The sequence below is a fragment of the Moschus berezovskii genome, chromosome 1, assembly GCF_049115385.1.
Source record: "Moschus berezovskii isolate FMDL1 chromosome 1, NW_MosBer_1.0, whole genome shotgun sequence".
Lineage (NCBI taxonomy): Eukaryota > Metazoa > Chordata > Mammalia > Artiodactyla > Moschidae > Moschus > Moschus berezovskii.
The window spans coordinates 87,583,271-87,603,059 of NC_142460.1; the positions used below are offsets into that span (position 1 = coordinate 87,583,271).

The 19,789-nt window shown below is 38.4% G+C and overlaps 1 protein-coding gene and 1 pseudogene across 1 annotated transcript; one reads left to right on the forward strand and one right to left on the reverse strand.

Moving 5' to 3' along the window:
- Window positions 1-1,047: 1,047 nt before the first annotated feature.
- Window positions 1,048-15,784, forward strand: ARGFX (arginine-fifty homeobox). Its single transcript, XM_055419584.2, has 4 exons — window positions 1,048-1,165; window positions 6,756-6,836; window positions 12,652-12,800; window positions 15,377-15,784. The coding sequence occupies exons 1-4, from the start codon at window positions 1,048-1,050 to the stop codon at window positions 15,782-15,784; spliced, it is 756 nt and encodes a 251-aa protein (XP_055275559.2).
- On the reverse strand, window positions 5,380-8,921 carry LOC148778760 (ras-related protein Rap-1b pseudogene; annotated as a pseudogene).
- Window positions 15,785-19,789: the final 4,005 nt, after the last annotated feature.

The window sequence follows — 19,789 nt, forward strand, 5'->3', positions numbered from 1 at the left end:
CGTCTAGTCAAGGCTATGGTTTTTCCCGTGGTCATGTATGGATGTGAGAGTTGGACTGTGAAGAAAGCTGAGCGCCAAAGAATTGATGCTTTTGAACTGTGGTGTTGGAGAAGACTCTTGAGAGTCCCTTGTACCGCAAGGAGATCCAACCAGTCCATTCTAAGGGAGATCGATCCTGGATGTTCATTGGAAGGACTGATGCTGAAGCTGAAACGCCAATACTTTGGCCACCTCATGCAACGAGTTGACTCACTGGAAACAACTCTGATGCTGGGAAAGGTTGGGGGCGGGAGGAGAAGGGGACGACCGAGAATGAGATGGCTGGATGGCATCACCGACTCTGTGGACATGAGTTTGAGTGAACTCCAGGAGTTGGTGATGGACACGGAGGCCTAGTGTGCTGTGATTCATGGGGATGCGGAGAGTCGGACACGACTGAGCGACTGAACTGAACTGAATTCTGTTTTCTGTAGTGGTTGTATCAATTTGCATTCCCACCAACCATGCAAGAAAGTTTCCTTTTATGCACACCCTCTCATTTATTGTTTGATGATGGCCATTCTGACTGGTGTGAGGTGATACCTCACTGTAGTTTTGATTTGAATTTCTCTAATAATGAGTGATGCTGAGAGTCTTTTCATGTGTTGATTAGCTATCTGTATGTCTTTAGAGAAATGTCTGTTTAGGTATTCTGCCCACTTTTTGATTGGGCTGTTCTTTTTCTGATATTGAGTTGAATGAGCTGCTTGTTTATTTTGGAAATTAATCCTTTGTCAGTTGTTTCATTTACTATTATATTCTCCCATTCTGAGGGTTTGGTACACATTTTCTTTTAATACTTCTGAAGTTTCATTTTTGATTAATACATCTGGAGCATTTTTCTACGGTATAAAATGTGAATCATTTATATCAGAGGTGGAGACTCCAGGGGTTAACCTTATTTGTCAGAGATTGCTACAGCAAACCTAGTCCTCTTGAAAACATTGCTTTCTAGTGAATGAATGACTTCATCAGTGTCTTCTTTCTCATAAAGACTTTCCTTGCCAGATGTCAGCATCCCTGATGAACAAAATAGTCCAAGAGAATCCCCAGCCAGACCCTTTTGTCTACATGGATGATTCTAGCATGAACTTCCAGGATGATTCACAGATACCAGCTGGTGCCAGTGAGTATAACTCTCCTACATTATTGCCCTCTTTACATGGGACCCTCTAATTGTATTTTGCATTTGTTTTAGTTATTTATTATATCTTTTCTTGTTTTTTCTTTTCACTTTCAACTCTTTATTTTGCATTGAGGTATAGCCAATTAATAATGTTATGATAGTTTCAAGTGAACAGCAAAGGGACTCAGCCATACATATATATACATGTATCCATAACAGTGTGTACCTGATCTTCCCAATAGGGCTTCCCTGATAGCTCAGTTGGTAACGAATCCACCCACAAAGCCAGAGATCCCAGTTCAATTCCTGGGTCAGGAAGATCCACTGGAAAAGGGATAGGCTACCCACTCCAGTATTCTTGGGCTTCCCTTGTGGCTCAGCTGGTAAAGAATCTTCAATGCAGGAGATCTGGGTTTGATCCCTGGGTTGGGAAGATCCCCTGGAGAAGGGAACAGCTATCCACTCCAGTATTCTGGCCTGGAAACTTCCATGGACTGTATAGTCTACGGGGTCACAAAGAGTAGGACAGAACTTAGCGGTTTTCACTTCTTTTTTTTCATGTAATCTTCCTAAGTGAAGTGAAAGTAGAGCCCTAACTATTCCTTCCCCTCCCTGGCAACCATAAGTTTGTTTTCTAAGTCTGTGAGTCTCTTTCTGTTTTGTCAGTTCATTTGTATCATTTCTTTTTAGATTCCAAATATAAAGAATTTCATAGATATTTCTCCTTAAGGTCTATGTTTCCTTATTGATTTTCTGTCTGATCTGTCCTTTGATGAAAGTGGGATATTAAAGTCCCCTACTATTATTGTGTTACTGTCAATTTCTCCCTTTATGTTTGTTAGTATTTGCCTTACATATTGAGGTGCCCCTATGTTGGATATATAATTGTCATATCTTCTTCTTGGATTGAACCCTTCATGATTACGTAATATCTTTGTTTCTTCTAACAGTCTTCATTTAAAGTCTATTTTGTCTCATATGAGTATTGCTATGCCAGCTTTCTTATGATTTCCATTTGCATGAAATACCTTCTCCCATCCCCTTTCAGTCTGTAAGTATCTGTAGGTCTGAGGTGGGTCTCTTGTAGACATGAATATATGGGTTTTGTTTCTGTATCCTCCCAGCCAGTCTACGTCTTTTGATTGGTGCATTTAATCCATTTGAAAGAAAGTGGAAGTGAAAGTCATTCAGTCACGTCCAGCCCTTTGCAACCCCATAGACTCTATAGTCCATGGAATTCTCTAGGCCAGAATACTGGATTGGGTAACCATTCCCTTCTCCAGGGGATCTTCCCAACTTAGGAATCGATCCCAGGTTTCCCGCACTGAAGGCAGATTCTTTACCAGCTGAGCCACCAGGGAAGCCCTTTAATCCCTTTACATTTAAGGTAATCATCTATATGTGTGATCCTATTATCATTTTGTTAATTGTTTGGGGTTTATTTTTTGTAGATCTTTTCCTCTGGTGTTTCCTTCCTGGAGAAACTCCTTTAGCATTTGTTGTAAAACTGGTTTAGTGGTGCTGAATTCTCTTAACTTTGTCTGGAAAGCTTTTGATTTTGCCATCAGATCTAAAGGAGAGTCTTACTGGGTAGAGTACTCTTGGTTGTAGGGTCTTCCCTTTCATCACTTAGACTATATTGTGCCATTCCCTTCTGGTTTGTAGAGTTTCTGTTGAGAAATCAGTTGATAATATTATGGGATTTCCCTTGGATGTTGTCTTTTTTCCCTTGTTGCTTTTAACATCTTATCTTTGTCTTTCATTTTTGTCAGTTTGATTAGTATGTGTCTTGGTGTGTTCCTCAGGTTTATCCTGCCTGGGTCCCTCTGAGCTTCCTGGACTTGGCTGACTATTTCCTTTCCCATGATGGGAAAGTTTTCAGCTATTATCTCTTCAAATATTTTCTCAGGGTCATTCTCTCTTCTTCTGAGACACCTATAACGTGAATATTGGTGCATTCAGTGTTGTCCCAGAGTTCTCTTAGGCTGTCTTTATTTCTTTTCATTCTTCCATATTCTGTTTTACAACAGTGATTTACACCATTTTGCCTTCCAGGTCATTTATCCATTCCATTTATCCAGGATTTATCTTGTTTCTTCATCTGGGACACAATCCTATTTCTTATTTTGGTTAGCTTTCTGTGGTTGTGGTCTGGAAGCTATGGAATTGTAGTTCTTGTGCCCTCTGGTGGATGAGGATAAGAGGCTTGTGCAAGCTTCCTGATGGGAGGGACAGGTTGTGGGGATAACTGGGTCTTGCTCTGGTGGGCAGAGTCATGCTCAGTAAAGCTTTAATCCAATTGTCTGCTGATGGGTGGGGTTGCACTCCCTCCCTGTTAGTTGTTCTGCCTGAGGTAACCCAGTCCTGGAGTTTACAGGCTCTATGGTATGGCTATTGGCAACCTCCAAGAGGATTTACACCTGACTGCCGCTGCCAGTGCCCCTGTCCCCATGGTGGGCAATTGCTGGCCCACAGCTCTGCAGGAGGTCCTCAGACACTCACAGGTAGGTCTGACTCACTGTTCTATGGGGTCACCATTCCTTTCCCCTGGGTCCTGGTGCACACAAGGTTTGTTTGCGCCCTCCAAGAGTGGAGTCTCTGTATCCCCCAGTCCTATGGAGGTCCTGTAATCAAATTCCACTTGCCTTCAGATTCCCTAGGAATTCTCAGTACTTTTGCTGATCCCCAAGCTGGGGAGCCTGATGTGGGACTTAGAACCTTCACAACAGTGTGAGAACTTCTTTGGTATTATTGTTCTCCAGTTTGTGGGTCACCCGACAGGTATAGGATTTGCTTTTATCATGACTGTGCCCCTTTTACCATCTTGTTGGGGTTTGCCCGTTGTCCTTGTATGCAGGGTATCTTTTCTTGGTGGGTTCCAGTGTCTTTCTGTCTACGGTTGTTCAACAACTAGCTGTGATTTTGGTGCTCTTGGTTTTGGGATTTTGTTCATTTGTTTGTTTGGCCCCAACCAGGAACCCTGCAGTGAAAGTGCAGAGTCCTAACCAAAGGGAAGCCAGGGAATTCCATGTTATATCTCTTATGTATCTTTTCAAAAATATATTCAAAAACTATTCCCATCATAAAGGGGGAAGTTATAAATTTCATATCAAGATCAAGTGCCTTTGGCCCATATCTAATCAAATTATGATAGATAAACTGAAAACACAAGATATAGAGCAAGTGAGAATGTTTTTCTAGAAGAGAAAGACTGAAGCAAAGAGAGAAAAATACAGAAAGCTTCTTTTCCAAGGCAGAATACAATCCTGACACTTCTGATAATGTGTTATGCAGGTTTTGTTCCCCCCCATTTCTCTTGACACCAGCTGGGTATCCTACAATTCAACTCAACTCTGACACTATCTACCCAGAGAAAGCATCAGATTCCATAGGTTAAGAGCTTAGTCCCATAAGACTACCCTTATGTCAGTCACAAGACCAGGTTGTCTGTGCTTCTAACCAACTGGCTATAACACTCCTTGGGTTTCATTAATTTGCAAGTGGCTCAGAGAACTCAGGAAATCTGTTTACTTACCTGAGTACCATTTTATTACAAAGGATATTAAAGAATAAGAATCAACAGCTGGATGAAGACATACATAGGACTCAAACAAAAGAGCTTGTGTGCTCATGAGTTTAGATCTGGTTCATCAACCTAGAGGCTCTCTGAACCCTCCCATCCTTTTTGGTTTTTTAATGGAAGCTTCACCACATAATCTTAATTGATTGAATCACTGCCCATTGATGATTGATTAAAACTCCAGCCCCTCTCCCCTCCCTAAAAATCATGCTGTAGGTTGAAAGTTCCAGTCCTCTAATCAGGGTTGGTTCCCTGGGCAACTAGTCCCCCATCTTTAGAAGATTCCCAAAAGTCACCTCATTAACAAAATCATTTAAGGCCACTTCATTAACATGAAGTCAGTTGTGGTTGAACAGAGCTTAATGTGAATATCAAGACACTCATTTCACCTTGATGGCTCTGGAGAAATTTCAAAAACTGAGGAAAAAAGACACATTATAACAAAAGATGATCCCATTGCTCTAATGGATTAGGAAATTCTAAGAATTTGGGGAGTTGTGAGCCAGGAGCCATGGACAAAGACTAAAATATAAATGTGTTATACATCACAATATCACACAAGAATATTGTGGTCCAATATTGTGGGTAAACGGGAAAAATACCATTTTATACAGAGAGAGTAGTTGTGTATTAATTGTATCTTAGTAACAGAACTCTCATTTTATTCAGCCAGCAAAGTAAACAACTTTAAAATTTTCTTAGTCAAAGTTGTATCTTGATGAATTCTGAAATATGTACAGACAGTCCCAGACTTATAATGGTTTTACTAACGATTTTTCAACTTTTATGTTTTATGATGGTGAAAAGCAATATGCATTCAGTAGAAACCATACTTCAGTTTTGAATCTTGATATTTTCCCCGGTTAGAGAATAAAGAGTACAGAAATATACAGAAAGACATTCTGTGTGCTTGATTGGAAGACAATATTGTTAAAGATGTCAATACTACTCAAAGTAGTCTATAACTGGTAGCACTGTTGTATTGGGCAACATTTCTTCAGACTTGGCTCAGAGTTACAATGCATTTAGCATATTAAAGCTGACAACGTGGAGACTTTTTGCAGGCCTTCCCAGACAGTGGAGTTTTCCTGCTAATTTGCCACATTAGGTTATAAAATATCTCATTAACAGTTATTTTCTATTTCGCAGAGGAGTCTAAGAACACTCAGTTGTTCCATTTTCTTGCTAGACTTCAATTTGTTCCTTTCTTACAACTCCGTCATCTTCCACGTCACAGTTATTACCAATCAGTATTTTGGAACATCATCAGTGTCTTTAACTTAAAGAATCTGTTCTCTCAGATCTTATACATCATTAAATGTGAACTGTGCTGTGTAGGAATAAAATAAAGCAAAGCCTTGACCATGTTTCATGTACAAATCTATCATCACTATAAATGGCCTATTGCTATATTATCCAAGATTTCAAGCGTATACTGTTTTGCATCTACTTAACTTAATTTCTATAATAATCTTCTATTGTAGGATTATATTTTCAACAAAAATTCCTTGAATAAAGTGTAAAGTGAGAGTCAATTTTCCAATGTCTCCTGAACCAAGAATTGCTAGCTTATACTCACACATAGTGCAAACTTGTAAGAGCTAGTACCTCTCACACTGTCCCTGGGGCCCTGCAGCCAAGAGCCTTGAGCTCCTTCTGTGTTGATGTTTCTGTCACCAAATCTGTCCTGTTGCTGCAGCTGCCAGGGCTGGTTTGTTTAGAAGCCTGACTCTGGGCAAGGTTTACCCTCTCTTCTCAATTTCAGGATCAGCTTGTCAAGCTCCGTAAATTTACTGAGATGCTGATTAAGATTAAAATGAAATTATATGGTTATTTGGAAGGGACAGTTGACATTTTTAATGTTTAGTCATTTAAGAAAATATTTCTTTATTCAAATAATTTAAGTTCTTCAAAACAGTTTTATAGCTTATTTCATCTAGTCCTTACACATGTCATTAAAATGTATTCTTAGGCATTTTATAATATATATTTTGATGTTATTGTACATAGGATTTTTTTCATCACGACCTATGATGTGTGGAATCTTAACTCCCCAACCAGGGATCAAACCCAGGCCTTCGACAGTGAAAGGTATAAATTTGTTAGTTTTAAAGAAAGTATACCTCCTGTTCATATTATATTGGGAAATAGGAGTGAGCAATATGGTTTTTTGGTTTCGTTTTTAGTATTAATTAGTTTTTATTTCAGTAGATATGTGGGAATCCATCAAATATTTGTTTGAAGAAAGAAACTTTTGATATGCAACCCCTTTCCCTCAACATATTAGATTTTTTAAAGTATTTTAATTTTATTGGAGTATAGTTGATTTACAATACTGTATTAGTTTCAGGTGTACAGCAAAATGATTTAGTTATACATATATTCATTCTTTTTCAGAGTCTTTTCTCATATAGGTTATCACAGAATATAGAATAGGGTTCCCTGTGCTGTAAAGTAGGTTTCTATCAGTCATCTGTCTTATATATAGCAGTGTGTGTGTGTGTGCACTCATCCCATATGAAATAAGTCTTATAGAAGAATTATTTTCTATAAAACCATTTAGCTAATTAACTGGCAATACTTTCCTAATTTACACTTGATATGCTGAGTAGGTTGTTATAAAAGATCAGTAGAGTCACGGGCAAAGAACTAATTATCAGAAATGTGATGAAGTTACATAGTCCATGTTAATTACAGTTTGTAACTTCAAGCAAAGACTTCGTTTTTACTGACAAACATTCTACAATAACAAAATTAATAAAACATTAATGTGGTATATGTGATGTGGTATGTATTATTGTTTCATGTGTAGTAATGACTTAAATTAACACATTCATGTAATACATTACAATTCTTATTATAAAGTAAATAGACATTCAGAGCATTCCCTTTGCTTGATGAAACTAAGGTGAAGAGTTGAATTAATCTGTTATCACATTCCTAGAAAACTACACTTTGTAACAAAATGTCTACTATTAAAGTACTGCACTCAGTATAACAGCAAATTTGGAAACGGCAGTGGCCACAAGCAGGAAAAGGTCCGTTATCATTCCAATCCCAAAGAAGGGCAATGCTAAAGATTGTTCAAATGACCACACAGTTGCTCCCATTTCATATGCCAGCAAGGTAATGCTCAAATTCCTTCAAGTTAGGCTTCAACAGTATGTAAACCAAGAACTTACAGATGTAAAAGCTGGATTTAAAAAGGCAGAGGAACCAGAGATAAAATTTCCAATACCTGTTGGATCATAGAAAAACCAAGGGAGTTCCAGAAAAACATCTACTTCTGCTTTATTGACTGTGCTAAAGCCTTTGATTGTGTAGATCACAACAAGCTGGAAAATTCTTCAAGAGATGTAAAGACCAGACCACCTTCCCTCCCTCCTGAGAAACCTGTATGCAGGTCAAGAAGCAAAAGTTAAAACCAGACATGGAACAATGGACTGGTTTCCAAACTGGGAAAGGAGTACATCAAAGTTATATATTGTCACCCTGCTTATTTAACTTCTATACAGAGTACATCGTGTGAATGCTGGGCTATGTGAAGCACAAGCTGAAATTAAGATTGCCAGGAGAAATATCAATAACCTCAGATATGCAGATGACATCACCCTTTGGCAGATAGTCAAGAGGAACTAAAGAGCCTCTTGATGAAAGTGAGAGGAGAGTGTAAAAGCTGGCTTAAAACTTGACATTCAGAAAGTTAAGATCATGGCATTTGGTCCCATCACTTCATGGCAAATAGATGGGGAAAAAATGGAAACAGTGACAGACTTTATTTTCTTTGGCTCCAAAAGCAGTGTGGATGGTGATTACAGCCATGAAATTAAAAGATGCTTGCTCCTTGGAAGAAAAGCTATGACAAACCTAGACAGCATATTTAAAAGCAGAGACATTACTTTGCCGACAAAGGTCTGTATAGTCAAAGCTATGGTTTTTCCAGTGGTCATGTATGGATATGAGAGTTGGACCATAACAAAGGCTGAGCACCAAAGAATCAATGCTTTTGAACTGTGGTGTGGAGAAGACTTTTGAAAGTCCCTTGAGCTGCAAGGAGATCAAGCCAGTCAATCCTAAGGGAAATCAACCCTGAATATTCACAGAAGGATTGATGCTGAAGCTGAAGCTCCAATACTTTGGCCACCTGATGCGAAGAGCCGACTCATTGGAGAAGACCCTGACACTGGGAAAAGATTGAGGGCAGGAGGAAAAGGGGCCGACAGAGGATAAGATAGTTGGATGGCATCACCAAATCAATTGACATGAGTTTCAGCAAACTAGAGACAAACTCCACTTCACTTGCAGCACTTACCTTAACATAGTTCCTGCTCATAACAGTTCCATCTCAGGAGGAATCCATTTCCTTTGGGAAAAAATAATCGCTGAATATTACATTTTACTTGTTTATTTAACATTTTACTATATAGAAAATTTTGAATATAAACAAAAACAGAGAGAAGTTCCCTGGTGGTCTAGGGGTTAGGTTTTGGTGCTTTTGCTGCTGTGGCCTGGTTGGGGAACCAAGATCCTACAAGTTGTGCAGTGTGGCGAAAAAGATAATACAGAACAGTATAATTTCATGAGTCTATCATTCAGTCTCAGCAAACATATATCTCTTTAGCATAGTGATTTTGAGATTCATTCAAACTGTAAAATGCATCAGTGATCCATTACTTTTATTGCTGAATGGCATTCCATTGGATGAATACACAGTTTGTGTAGTGTATTCATTCAATAAGATTTGGATTGTTACCAACATAGAAGTTGTGAACAATGGGGCTATGAAGAGTTGGGTATACATCTTTGCATAGATAAATGTTCTTATTCCCTTGGGTAGATTCCTAGGAAGAAATTGCCAGACAGTTTTTCAAAGTGACTCTATCATTTCACAGTCCAACCTGCAGTTTCCAGTTGTTGTACGAACATTCCAATTTCTCTATATTCTTCCGCATGTACATTTATACATCTTCTTTGCTGAAAAGCTTATTCAAATCTATTAACTAGAATAATAGGGTTTTTAATAGGAATATTTGTTGCTTATTTTGAGATGTATATTCCAGATACAAGTCCTTTCAGATAGATGACATTTCCCTTCTGTCTGAAGGATGACATATAACATATCCTATAGTACAGATAGGCTGGTGATGGATTATTTCAACTTTTGTAGGTCTAAAAGCATCTTTTCACAGGTGGCTCTTCTCAGAATGTTCTGCTGAACTTTACAGTGTATCCTTATTGATATTTGGGGAGGGGGTGGTGGTTTCCTCCTTGTCTTAAACCCTGATAATTACCTGCTATCTTCCTTCTGAATCTTTGCACACAGATAATTGGGAAGCCACAATCAACAGCTCCATGATCCATTTGATAAATACCAGAAAGGAGTTTTCAGAAGAATTTGATTATTACACCAAGTTATAGGCATAAATCTCTGAGGCAAAAAAAATGTTATAGCCTTACTGAAAGGGATAACATTACAAAAAACCACAGAGCAAGCTGATAATAATATGAGTATGTAAAAAGTTAAACATATACACAAAGGTTAATCTTTTCCATTTTATCACCTATGTGCTTTTTATTTAATTTACTTTTATGTTTGTGTTTAATATACAAAGAGATAATAAATTTAAAGCCTTTACTTTTATTTTTAATAATTAAAAATCTCATACTACATATATAAGATTTCACATCTTAACCCATAACATCTTTTTGCTAAACAGACAAAATGTAGTCCAATGAGATAGTTACATTCTTTTGTTCATATCAAAACTTTGAAATCCAATGAATAATTTGTACTTACTGGCATAGCGCAATATAAAGATAAATTTTCATCAGAAATACTTACTCTGCATTTAGAATTCATAAAATTTACAGTTGAAAGAGTATATTCACGTATGCAAGCTGTTCTAAGCATACTAAAAAGCTTACCAATAACTGGATTAAATATCAGCATTTAAAGTTAAAACTAAAATTCAAAAGAGAAAAAAAATTAAGTTAAACTAAAATTCAATAAATTAAAAATTCAGTACCTTGGTGGTGCTAGGTACGTTTATGTGTTTGATAGCTGTGTTGAGTAGTGGCTACAGCAGTATACAGAACGACTCTAGAGAGTAACTAAGTGGCTGGGGAACAAAGATGGCTTCAATCTTGTACTATTTCCATACACAACTTACCAAAATACATGAACAAAACATTTTCTTGTTTTAAAGAATATGGTAACTAGTAAGTTGTAGAGATCAGATATACTCTACAAGATGAATGTTGGGGCAAAACAGTTCTCTTAATATTATATAAGTTTCTTGTAACTTAAAACGAAATTTCTAGTAATAGCATTTCATAAACACATTACAAAAGTGTGGTATCACAGAAAAATTTATTTCAAAGTAAAGACTATCTGCCTGGTAAAACTACACTATTTAATTAATAGGATCAGAGTGTCAATGAAGACATGGCTATTAAAGGTAAATGCAACAGTCTGAATAATTTTGTAAATTGTGAGTAGAAAAATAAATATTTATAAATTAATATTTATATGCTGCGCTGTGCTCAGTCATGTTCGACTCTTTGCAGTTCCATGGACTATGGCCTGCCAGGCTCTTCTGTCTATGGAATTTTCCAGGCAAGAATACTGGAGAGGGTTGCCATTTCCCACTCCAGATGATCTTTCCACCCCAGGGACCAAACCCAGGTCTCCCGCATCTCCTCCATTGGAAGTTGGACTCTACTACTAGTGTCAACTAGGAAGCCCAATATTTTATATATTTAATTTAAAATACTTGTATATGAACTTTAAAATTAAATCAGATACTATAAGTTTAGGCATATGTACGATTGTGCTTCCCTGGTGGGTCAATGGTAAAAAATCCACCTGACAATGCAGGAGACTCAGCTTCCATCTCTGGATCAGAAACATTGAAGATCCGCTGGGGAAGGAAATGGCAACCCCCTCCAGTATTCTTGCCTGGGAAATCCCACAGACAGAGGAGCCTGGTGGGCTACAATCCATGGGGTCACAGAAGAGTCAGACATGACTTAAGGACTAAACAACAAAACAACAGCAAATATGTGATTAAATACATTTTATAAAAGGTATTTCCATGTATGGTCATAAGTGGTGTTAGTCTTATAGTTTTATTGATAGTGTTCATTCTTGTCTGATTTTAGTATTGATGTTAGGAACTTCAAATACAGAAATGAGGCCTAAGTGAAGATATCCTCCTTGTACTGAAATGGGCATATAACAGGAGAATTAGCATAGCATTGGCTTGAATTCTATAACTTACCTATGTTTTGGGGTGGTGTCTGCAGCTCTTTTTCAGCAAATTTTTAAAATCATGTTTTCTAAGAAAATTTCCTTCTCTCCATTGCCATTTAAAAAAATATTCCATAGTTTTTCAATTGTCTCCACATCTTTAGTTATATATCATTTCTATGAATCTCTTCCCAGAGGAGTGAATAGAGCTTCATAAAGCCTAGAGAAGGAAAATCCCATTTTCCAGATTAGATAGACTAGGTTTCTGATAAATAAATAAAAAGAGGAAACCATTTTGAAGAATGTGTTATATATTTATGTGTAGGGAACATGAGGTTCCTTCTCAGTTTCTAAAAGAAACAAAGTGTGGGAAAGAAGACAAGGGAGACCACTGTCCACTGCCCTGAGGTTAGGCAGGATAGACAGAGCTGAGTACAGAGAAAATTAAAGAGGTAACATTTCCCAACAGGAACACACTAAATTTCACAGGACTCAGCCTCCTAGAGTCAAGACCTGGGAACTTACTTAATCTGGATTCCAAGCCTGTTTGAGGGGGAGAGAAGTCATGGGAAATTCACAGCGGTGGTGTTCTGGGGGATTTGAGTAGGAAGGGAATTGTGTTATGTGACCACCTCCTCTCTATCTCTTGCTCCACAGCAAAATGGAAGAAGAGTCATGAACGCACCTCGTTCACCCACACACAGTATAAGGAGTTGGAGGCTTTGTTTAGGTGCAACATGTTTCCAGATAAAAACCTCCAGAGAGAAATTGCTTTAAAACTCAATCTACCGGAGTCAACAGTAAAGGTCTGTCTGATTGTCGGAGATGTGCTTTGAACCCTCATTCAAATAACATTCTACTATTCAGCCTGGAAATTCCCTCCATAAAACAGTAGTAGTAACACTTCATTTATTGAGTCCCTACTGTGCTCTAGTACTGAGCTGGGCACACTGTATAATACATGTTGGTTTTATTATCATCTAGTTTAAAAGATGAGGAAAACAGGTTTGGGAACAAAGTGACTGGGTTAGAGCTAATGCATAGTATCACTGCAATTGGAACTCCAGAGACACGACAGAATTCACATTAGAGAAATGCTGTTATCCAGAGATACTCTAATTTAGGGTCTTCTCTAGCAAAACCCTGCAATCATTTATTTACAACACTGCCAACAGATAACAACTCCAACCTTTGTGTCTGCTGAGCTCCCAAATTTTTGTTACAATATTGCTCATTGTTCAGTTCAGTTCAATCACTCAGTTGTGTCCAACTCTTTGTGACCCCATGGTCTGCAGCACACCAGGCCTCCCTGTCCATCACCAACTCCCAGAGTCTACCCAAACCTATGTCCATCAAGTCGGTGATGTCATCCAGCCATCTCATCCTCTGTCATTCCCTTCTCCTTCTGCCCTCAATCTTTCCCAGCATCAGGGTCTTTTCCAATGAGTCAGCTCTTTGCATCATGTAGCCAAAGTATTGGAGTTTCAGCTTCAACATCAGTCCTTCCAATGAACACCCAGGACTGATCTCCTTTAGAATGGTCTGGCTGGATCTCCTTGCAGTCCAAGGGACTCTCAAGAGTCTTCTCCAAAACCACAGTTCAAAAGCATTAATTCTTCGGCCCTCAGCTTTCTTTATAGTCCAACTCTCACATCCATACATGACTACTGGAAAAACCATAGCCTTCACTAGACGGACCTTTGTTGGCAAAGTCATGTCTCTGCTTTTTAATATGCTGTCTAGGTTGGTCATAATTTTTCTTCCAAGGAGCAAGCGTCTTTTAATTTCATGGCTGCAATCACCATGTGCAGTGATTTTGGAGCCCCCAAAAATAAAGTCAGCCACTGTTTCCACTGTTTCCCCATCTATTTGCCATGAAGTGATGGAACCAGATGCCATGATCTTTGTTTTCTGAATGTTGAGCTTCAAGCCAACTTTTTCACTCTCCTCTTTCACTTTCATCAAGAGGCTCTTTAGTTCTTCTTCACTCTCTGCCATAAGGGTGGTATCATCTGCATATCTCAGGTTATTGATATTTCTCCTGGCAGTCTTGATTCCAGCTTGTGCTTCCTCCAGCCCAGCGTTTCTCATGATGTACTCTGCATATAAGTTAAATAAGCAGGGTGACAATATACAGCCTTGACGTACTCCTTTTCCTATTTGGAACCAGTCTGTTGTTCCATGTCCAGTTCTAACTGTTGCTTCCTGACCTGCATACAGGTTTCTCAAGAGGCAGGTCAGGTGGTCTGGTATTCCCATCTCTTTCAGAATTTTCCACAGTTTATTGTGATCTACACAGTCAAAGGCTTTGGCATAGTCAATAAAGCAGAAATAGATGTTTTCTGGAACTCTCTTGCTTTTTCGATGATCCAACGGATGTTGGCAATTTGATCTCTGGTTCCTCTGCTTTTTCTAAATCCAGGTTGAACATCCAGAAGTTCATGGTTCATGTACTGTTGAAGCCTTGCTTGAAGAATTTTAAGCATTACTTTACTAGCGTGTGAGATGAGTGAGATTGTGATATAGTTTGAGCATTCTTTAGCATTACCTTTCTTTCGGATTGGAATGAAAACTGACCTTTTCCAGTCCTATGGCCACTGCTGAGTTTTCCAAATTTGCTGACATATTGAGTGCAGCACTTTCACAGCATCATCTTTTAGGATTTGAAATAGCTCAACAGCAGTTCCATCAGACACGACTGAACGACTTCACTTTCACTTTTCACTTTCACACATTGGAGAAGGAAATGGCAACCCACTCCAGTGTTCTTGCCTGGAGAATCCCAGGGAAGGGGGAGCCTGGTGGGCTTCTGTCTTTGGGGTCGCACAGAGTCGGACACGACTGAAGTGACTCAGCAGCAGCAGCAGCAGCAGCAGCAGTTCCATCACCTCCACTAGCTTTGTTCGTAGTGATGCTTCCTAAGGCCCACTTGACCTCACATTCCAGGATGTGTGGCTCTAGGTGAGGACACCATCATGATTATCTTGGTTGTGAAGATGTTTTTTGTACAGTTCTTCTGTGTATTCTTGCCACCTCTTCTTAATATCTCACTGTAGAGGCCTTCTGAAATAGTCCTTTAAAATCCTTCAGTTCAAATTCTGCACCTCTCCCTTGCTTCTCTATAGTTCAGGACCTTTTTTCTGAGCTCCCAGCACAACCTCTGAAAAATTCTTCCTTTCTTTTTTCTTTTTCCTGCAGGGCTCAGCCCAGATCCCTCACTGTTACTGTTGACTCCATTCGTACCTACCTCTGCTCTCTCAGAACTCAGTATCATAGTGACTTGGAGAGCATGAGAGTTACAATCTGAATTTTTTGACTCAGGAGAAGCCTCAAACCCCTTCCCCAGTAACAGACCATAATTTCCTCTCTTCCCCTACTCCAGATTTGGTTCAGGAACCGGCGGTTCAAAATGAAGAAGCAGCAGCAGCAAGAGCAGCAATCACTAAAGCCGCCAAGCCAGGTCCTTCCAGCCAAGGATGTGCCCACAGCATCAACCAGCCCTCATTCTTTTCTCCTTGCAGTTTCAGATTCCTATAACTCCCTCTCACCTCAGCCCTTAGACCCTTTCCCCTGGGCAGGGGACTCTATGATCATGGAGATTCCTGCAAGTGATGTCCAAATGCAGGATCCTCAACTGGAGAGGCTAGTGGCCTCAGTTCCTGCTTTGTACTCTGATGCATTTGACATCACCCAAATCATGGAACTGTACAGTTTTCCTGATGAGGATGACATCACCAACTCTTCCTTCTGTTCTTTATATCAGTATCTCTCGCCGACAAGGCCCAGTTAGAATAGAGTTCTTCTCTTACAGTCTTTGCTGATCCAGCTGTAGGTTTATTTCCTGGGCAGACCTGCTTCAGTGTGACAAGCTGGAGCTTTGCAGTCTACAGTCCACAGGACCGCCTGGAATTCCAGAACCCCTCCATTACGGTATACTTTGGGTTTCTCTGATCCAAGTACTAATAAATATCAGACAGTATAGAAAAAGGATCTTCTTGCATGTTCTTTCATTTGTCTGTTTTTAACCCAAATATTTGGCCCAATGCTACTTTTATTTCCATGGAAATATTGTAAAAACTAGGGCGTTTTCCCCAAATATAGCTCAGTACTATACAATCAGCCCTGTGACTCTTGCTGAAGAGGCCTTTCTAGAGACCCATAGATGGCCAATGAGACTTCAAAATTCCCTCTTCCCAAAACTACCTTTGACTTTTTAAAAGGTCAACAACCTCTAAGGGTCATCCACTTTTAATGGCAGCACATTTATAAACTCACATTTCAAATGACAGCAAAGCAAATTTTCTAGCTACATGGTTAGCATACAAAATTTATAGCACTTCTCAAACCAATAATAAACACATAACAAAATAAGAACCTCTCAATGAAAAATATAAAGTGTCTAGGAATTAACTAAGAAAATTAAGAAGTTTGTACTGAAAACTTTATAACTTGAATAATGGACATTGAAGATGTTTTGAATAAAAGGCATTTGAAGCCATAAAATAATTTAACAGGGCTAAAAACATATAAAACATGTTCTCCAAACACAATGGGATGAAATTAGAAATCAATAATAGAAGAAATTCAGGAAATCTGCAAACAAATAGATATTAAAAGGGACTTCTAAATAACCAGTGGATAAAGAAGAAATCAGAAGGAACATTAGGACACATGCAAAGATGAATGAAAACAGAACCACAATATACCAAAACTTAAGGAATGATGCCTATAATCAGTGCTTAGAAAGAAATCTATAGCTATAAAAGCCTATAAAGAATAAGATCTCAAAATCAACCTTTTTTAATAGGAGGGAGGCTGGCATAGCTATGTAGGTTAAATTCAACTTTAAGGCAAAACATTTTGTTGGAAGTAAAAGTATATTAAACAAAGAATAAAAGGAACAATTAACCTGAAAAATAAAGTAATTCTGAATGTGTATCAGTCAGTCAGTTCAGTCGCTCAGTCGTGTCTGACTCTTTAAGACCCCATGGACTGCTGTACGCCAGGCCTCCCTGTCCATCACCAACTCCCGGAGTTGACTCAAACTCATGTCCATTGAGTCAGTGATGCCATCCAACCATCTCATCCTCTGTCGTCCCCTTCTTCTCCCACCTTCAATCTTTCCCAGCATCAGGGTCTTTTCAAATGAGTCATTTGTACAATAATGAAATTGTACATTTGTCCTATTTCCCAAATATATCAATTTTATTAAAAATTAATAAAAATTATTGGGGAAACTGAAATACATGATCATAATAGATGATTTTATCCATAGGATAAGTGGATAAAAATTTAGTATGGGTAGAGATTTTAAATATACAGTTAATAAGCTCGGTTTAACGAAAGTATGTAGATTTTTTCATTCAACTGGTAGAGAATACACATTCTTCTCAAGCACATAATGACTAATATTAGACCATAAATCAAATCTTAACAAACTCAAATGAATTAAAAACATATAAATAGCATTCTTTGATTAAAAGGTAATTTACTTAGAAATTCTAACCTCTCCCTCCATTTAGAAAGTAAAAAAATTTCTAAGTAATTAAACATAGGAGAACTTATAATGTGAATAAGTTGGTAACATATAATAACAATAACTGGATCAGCATATACTGGGGGAAACTAATAGGGATAGTGAGCGTAGCAGGTTTGAATGTCCTGATGTCCATCACATTCTGGGCCATCACAGGAATCTTGCAGAGCAAGACTGCAGATCTAGGGGAAAGACATGGGCCCTTAACTTGTGAGGCTTTTTAATTGTTTTTTTAAATTACTTTTGATTTTTAATGGTCTTATTTTTTAGAGAAGGTTTAATTTCACAACAAAAATGAAAAGGTACAGAGACTTCCCATGTAGCCCCTGCTCCAAGATACACACAACCTCCCCACCACTATCACCAACACATACCAGAGTGGTCCATTTGTTATAACTGGTGAATCTACACTGATACATATTTATCATCTGAAGTCCATAGTTTATATTAGGGTTCACTCTCAATGTTGTCCATTATATGGATTTTGACAAATACGTAATTGCTATGCATCCACCATTACAGTATCTTATAGGATATTCAGTTCAGTTCAGTCGCTCAGTCGTGTCCGACTCTTTGCGACCCCATGAATCACAGCATGCCAGGCCTCCCTGTCCATCACCAACTCCCAGAGTTCAGTCAAACTCATGTCCATCGAGTCGGTGATGCCATCCAGCCACCTCATTGTACTACAATGCCCTAAAAATCCTCTGTGCTTCACCTATTTGTGACTCCCTCTCCCCTAACCTCTGGTAACTACTAAACCTTATCTCCATAGTTTTGCTTTCAAATCAATAACTTTTTACCTTAAGAAACTAGCAAAAGAAGAGCAGAGTCAGTCCAAAGCAAGCATAAGGAAGGAAATAAAGGCTAGAGTGGAAATAAAATAAGTGAAATAGAGAATATAAAAGCACTAGAGCAAATCAATGAAACCAAAGCTAGGTAGATTGAGAAGAAGGGAAGGAAGAGGGGGAGAGGAGTGGAGGAGAGGAAAGGGGCCAGGGAGAGAGAAGAATTACTAGAATCAAATTACTAGAATCTGAAATGAAAGGTGGGACATAACTACCAACCTTCCAGAAATAAAAAACATTATAAAGGAATGTGTGTGCATGATAAGTCACTTCCGTTTTGTCTTTTTGTGCCCCTATGAACTGTAGCCCACCAGGCTCCTCTGTCCATGGGATTCTCCAGGCAAGAATACTGGAATGGGTTGCCATTTCCTCCTCTGGGGATCTTTCAGACTCAGGGATCAAACCCATGTCTCTTATGTCTCCTTCATTGGCAGGCAGATTCTTTACCATTAGCGCCACCTGGGAAGCCCCTTATAAATGAATATTATGAACAATTATATAACTTTTTAAATTTGTATAACAAATTAGGTAACTTGATAAAGTGGGCAAATTCCTAGGAAGACCAAAATATCAAATTTGACTCAATCAGTAATAGAAATGCTGGGAATAGAGCTTTAACTAGCAAATAGATTAAGTTAGTAATCAAAAACTTTCCACAAAGAAAAATCTAGGCCCAGGTGGTATCATTGCTAAGTTCTACTAAATGTTTAAAGAATTAACAATCCTTTACAAATTCTTCCAGAAAACAGAACACTTCCTAACTCATTCTGTGAGACCAGTGATTAGCCTGATACCAAAACTGCACAGCTGTATGTAAACAATGAGATTAAAACATTCCCTCACACCATATATAAAAATAGACTCAAAATGCCTTAAATGAAATATTTGAAACCATAAGACTCCTAGAAGTGAAGATAGGCAAAACATCCTTTGACATATATCATAGCAATATTGTCTTTGATCTCCTAAGGCAAAAGGGGGAAAAAAGCAAAAATTAGCAGTTGTGACCTAAAAATTTTGCATAGAAAAAGAAACCACAAAACAAAATGACAATCTATGGAATGGGACAAAATCTGCAAATGATGTGACCAACAAGGTGTTAATATCCAAAATATACAACAGCTTAAATAACTCAGTATCGAAATAACAACCCAATCAAAAAATGTTCAGAAGACCTGAGTAGACACTTATCCAAAGAAGACATACAGCTAACAGGCACATGAAAAGATGTTCAACATAGCTGACTACTAGAAAAATGCAAATCAAAATCACAATGAGATATCACATGTGTCTATGGGGTCACACAGAGTCGGACACGACTGAAGTGACTTAGCAGCAGCAGCAGCAGAATGACCATCATCAAAGAGCTTACAAATAACTTGTTGGAGAGAATATGGAGAAAAGAGAACCC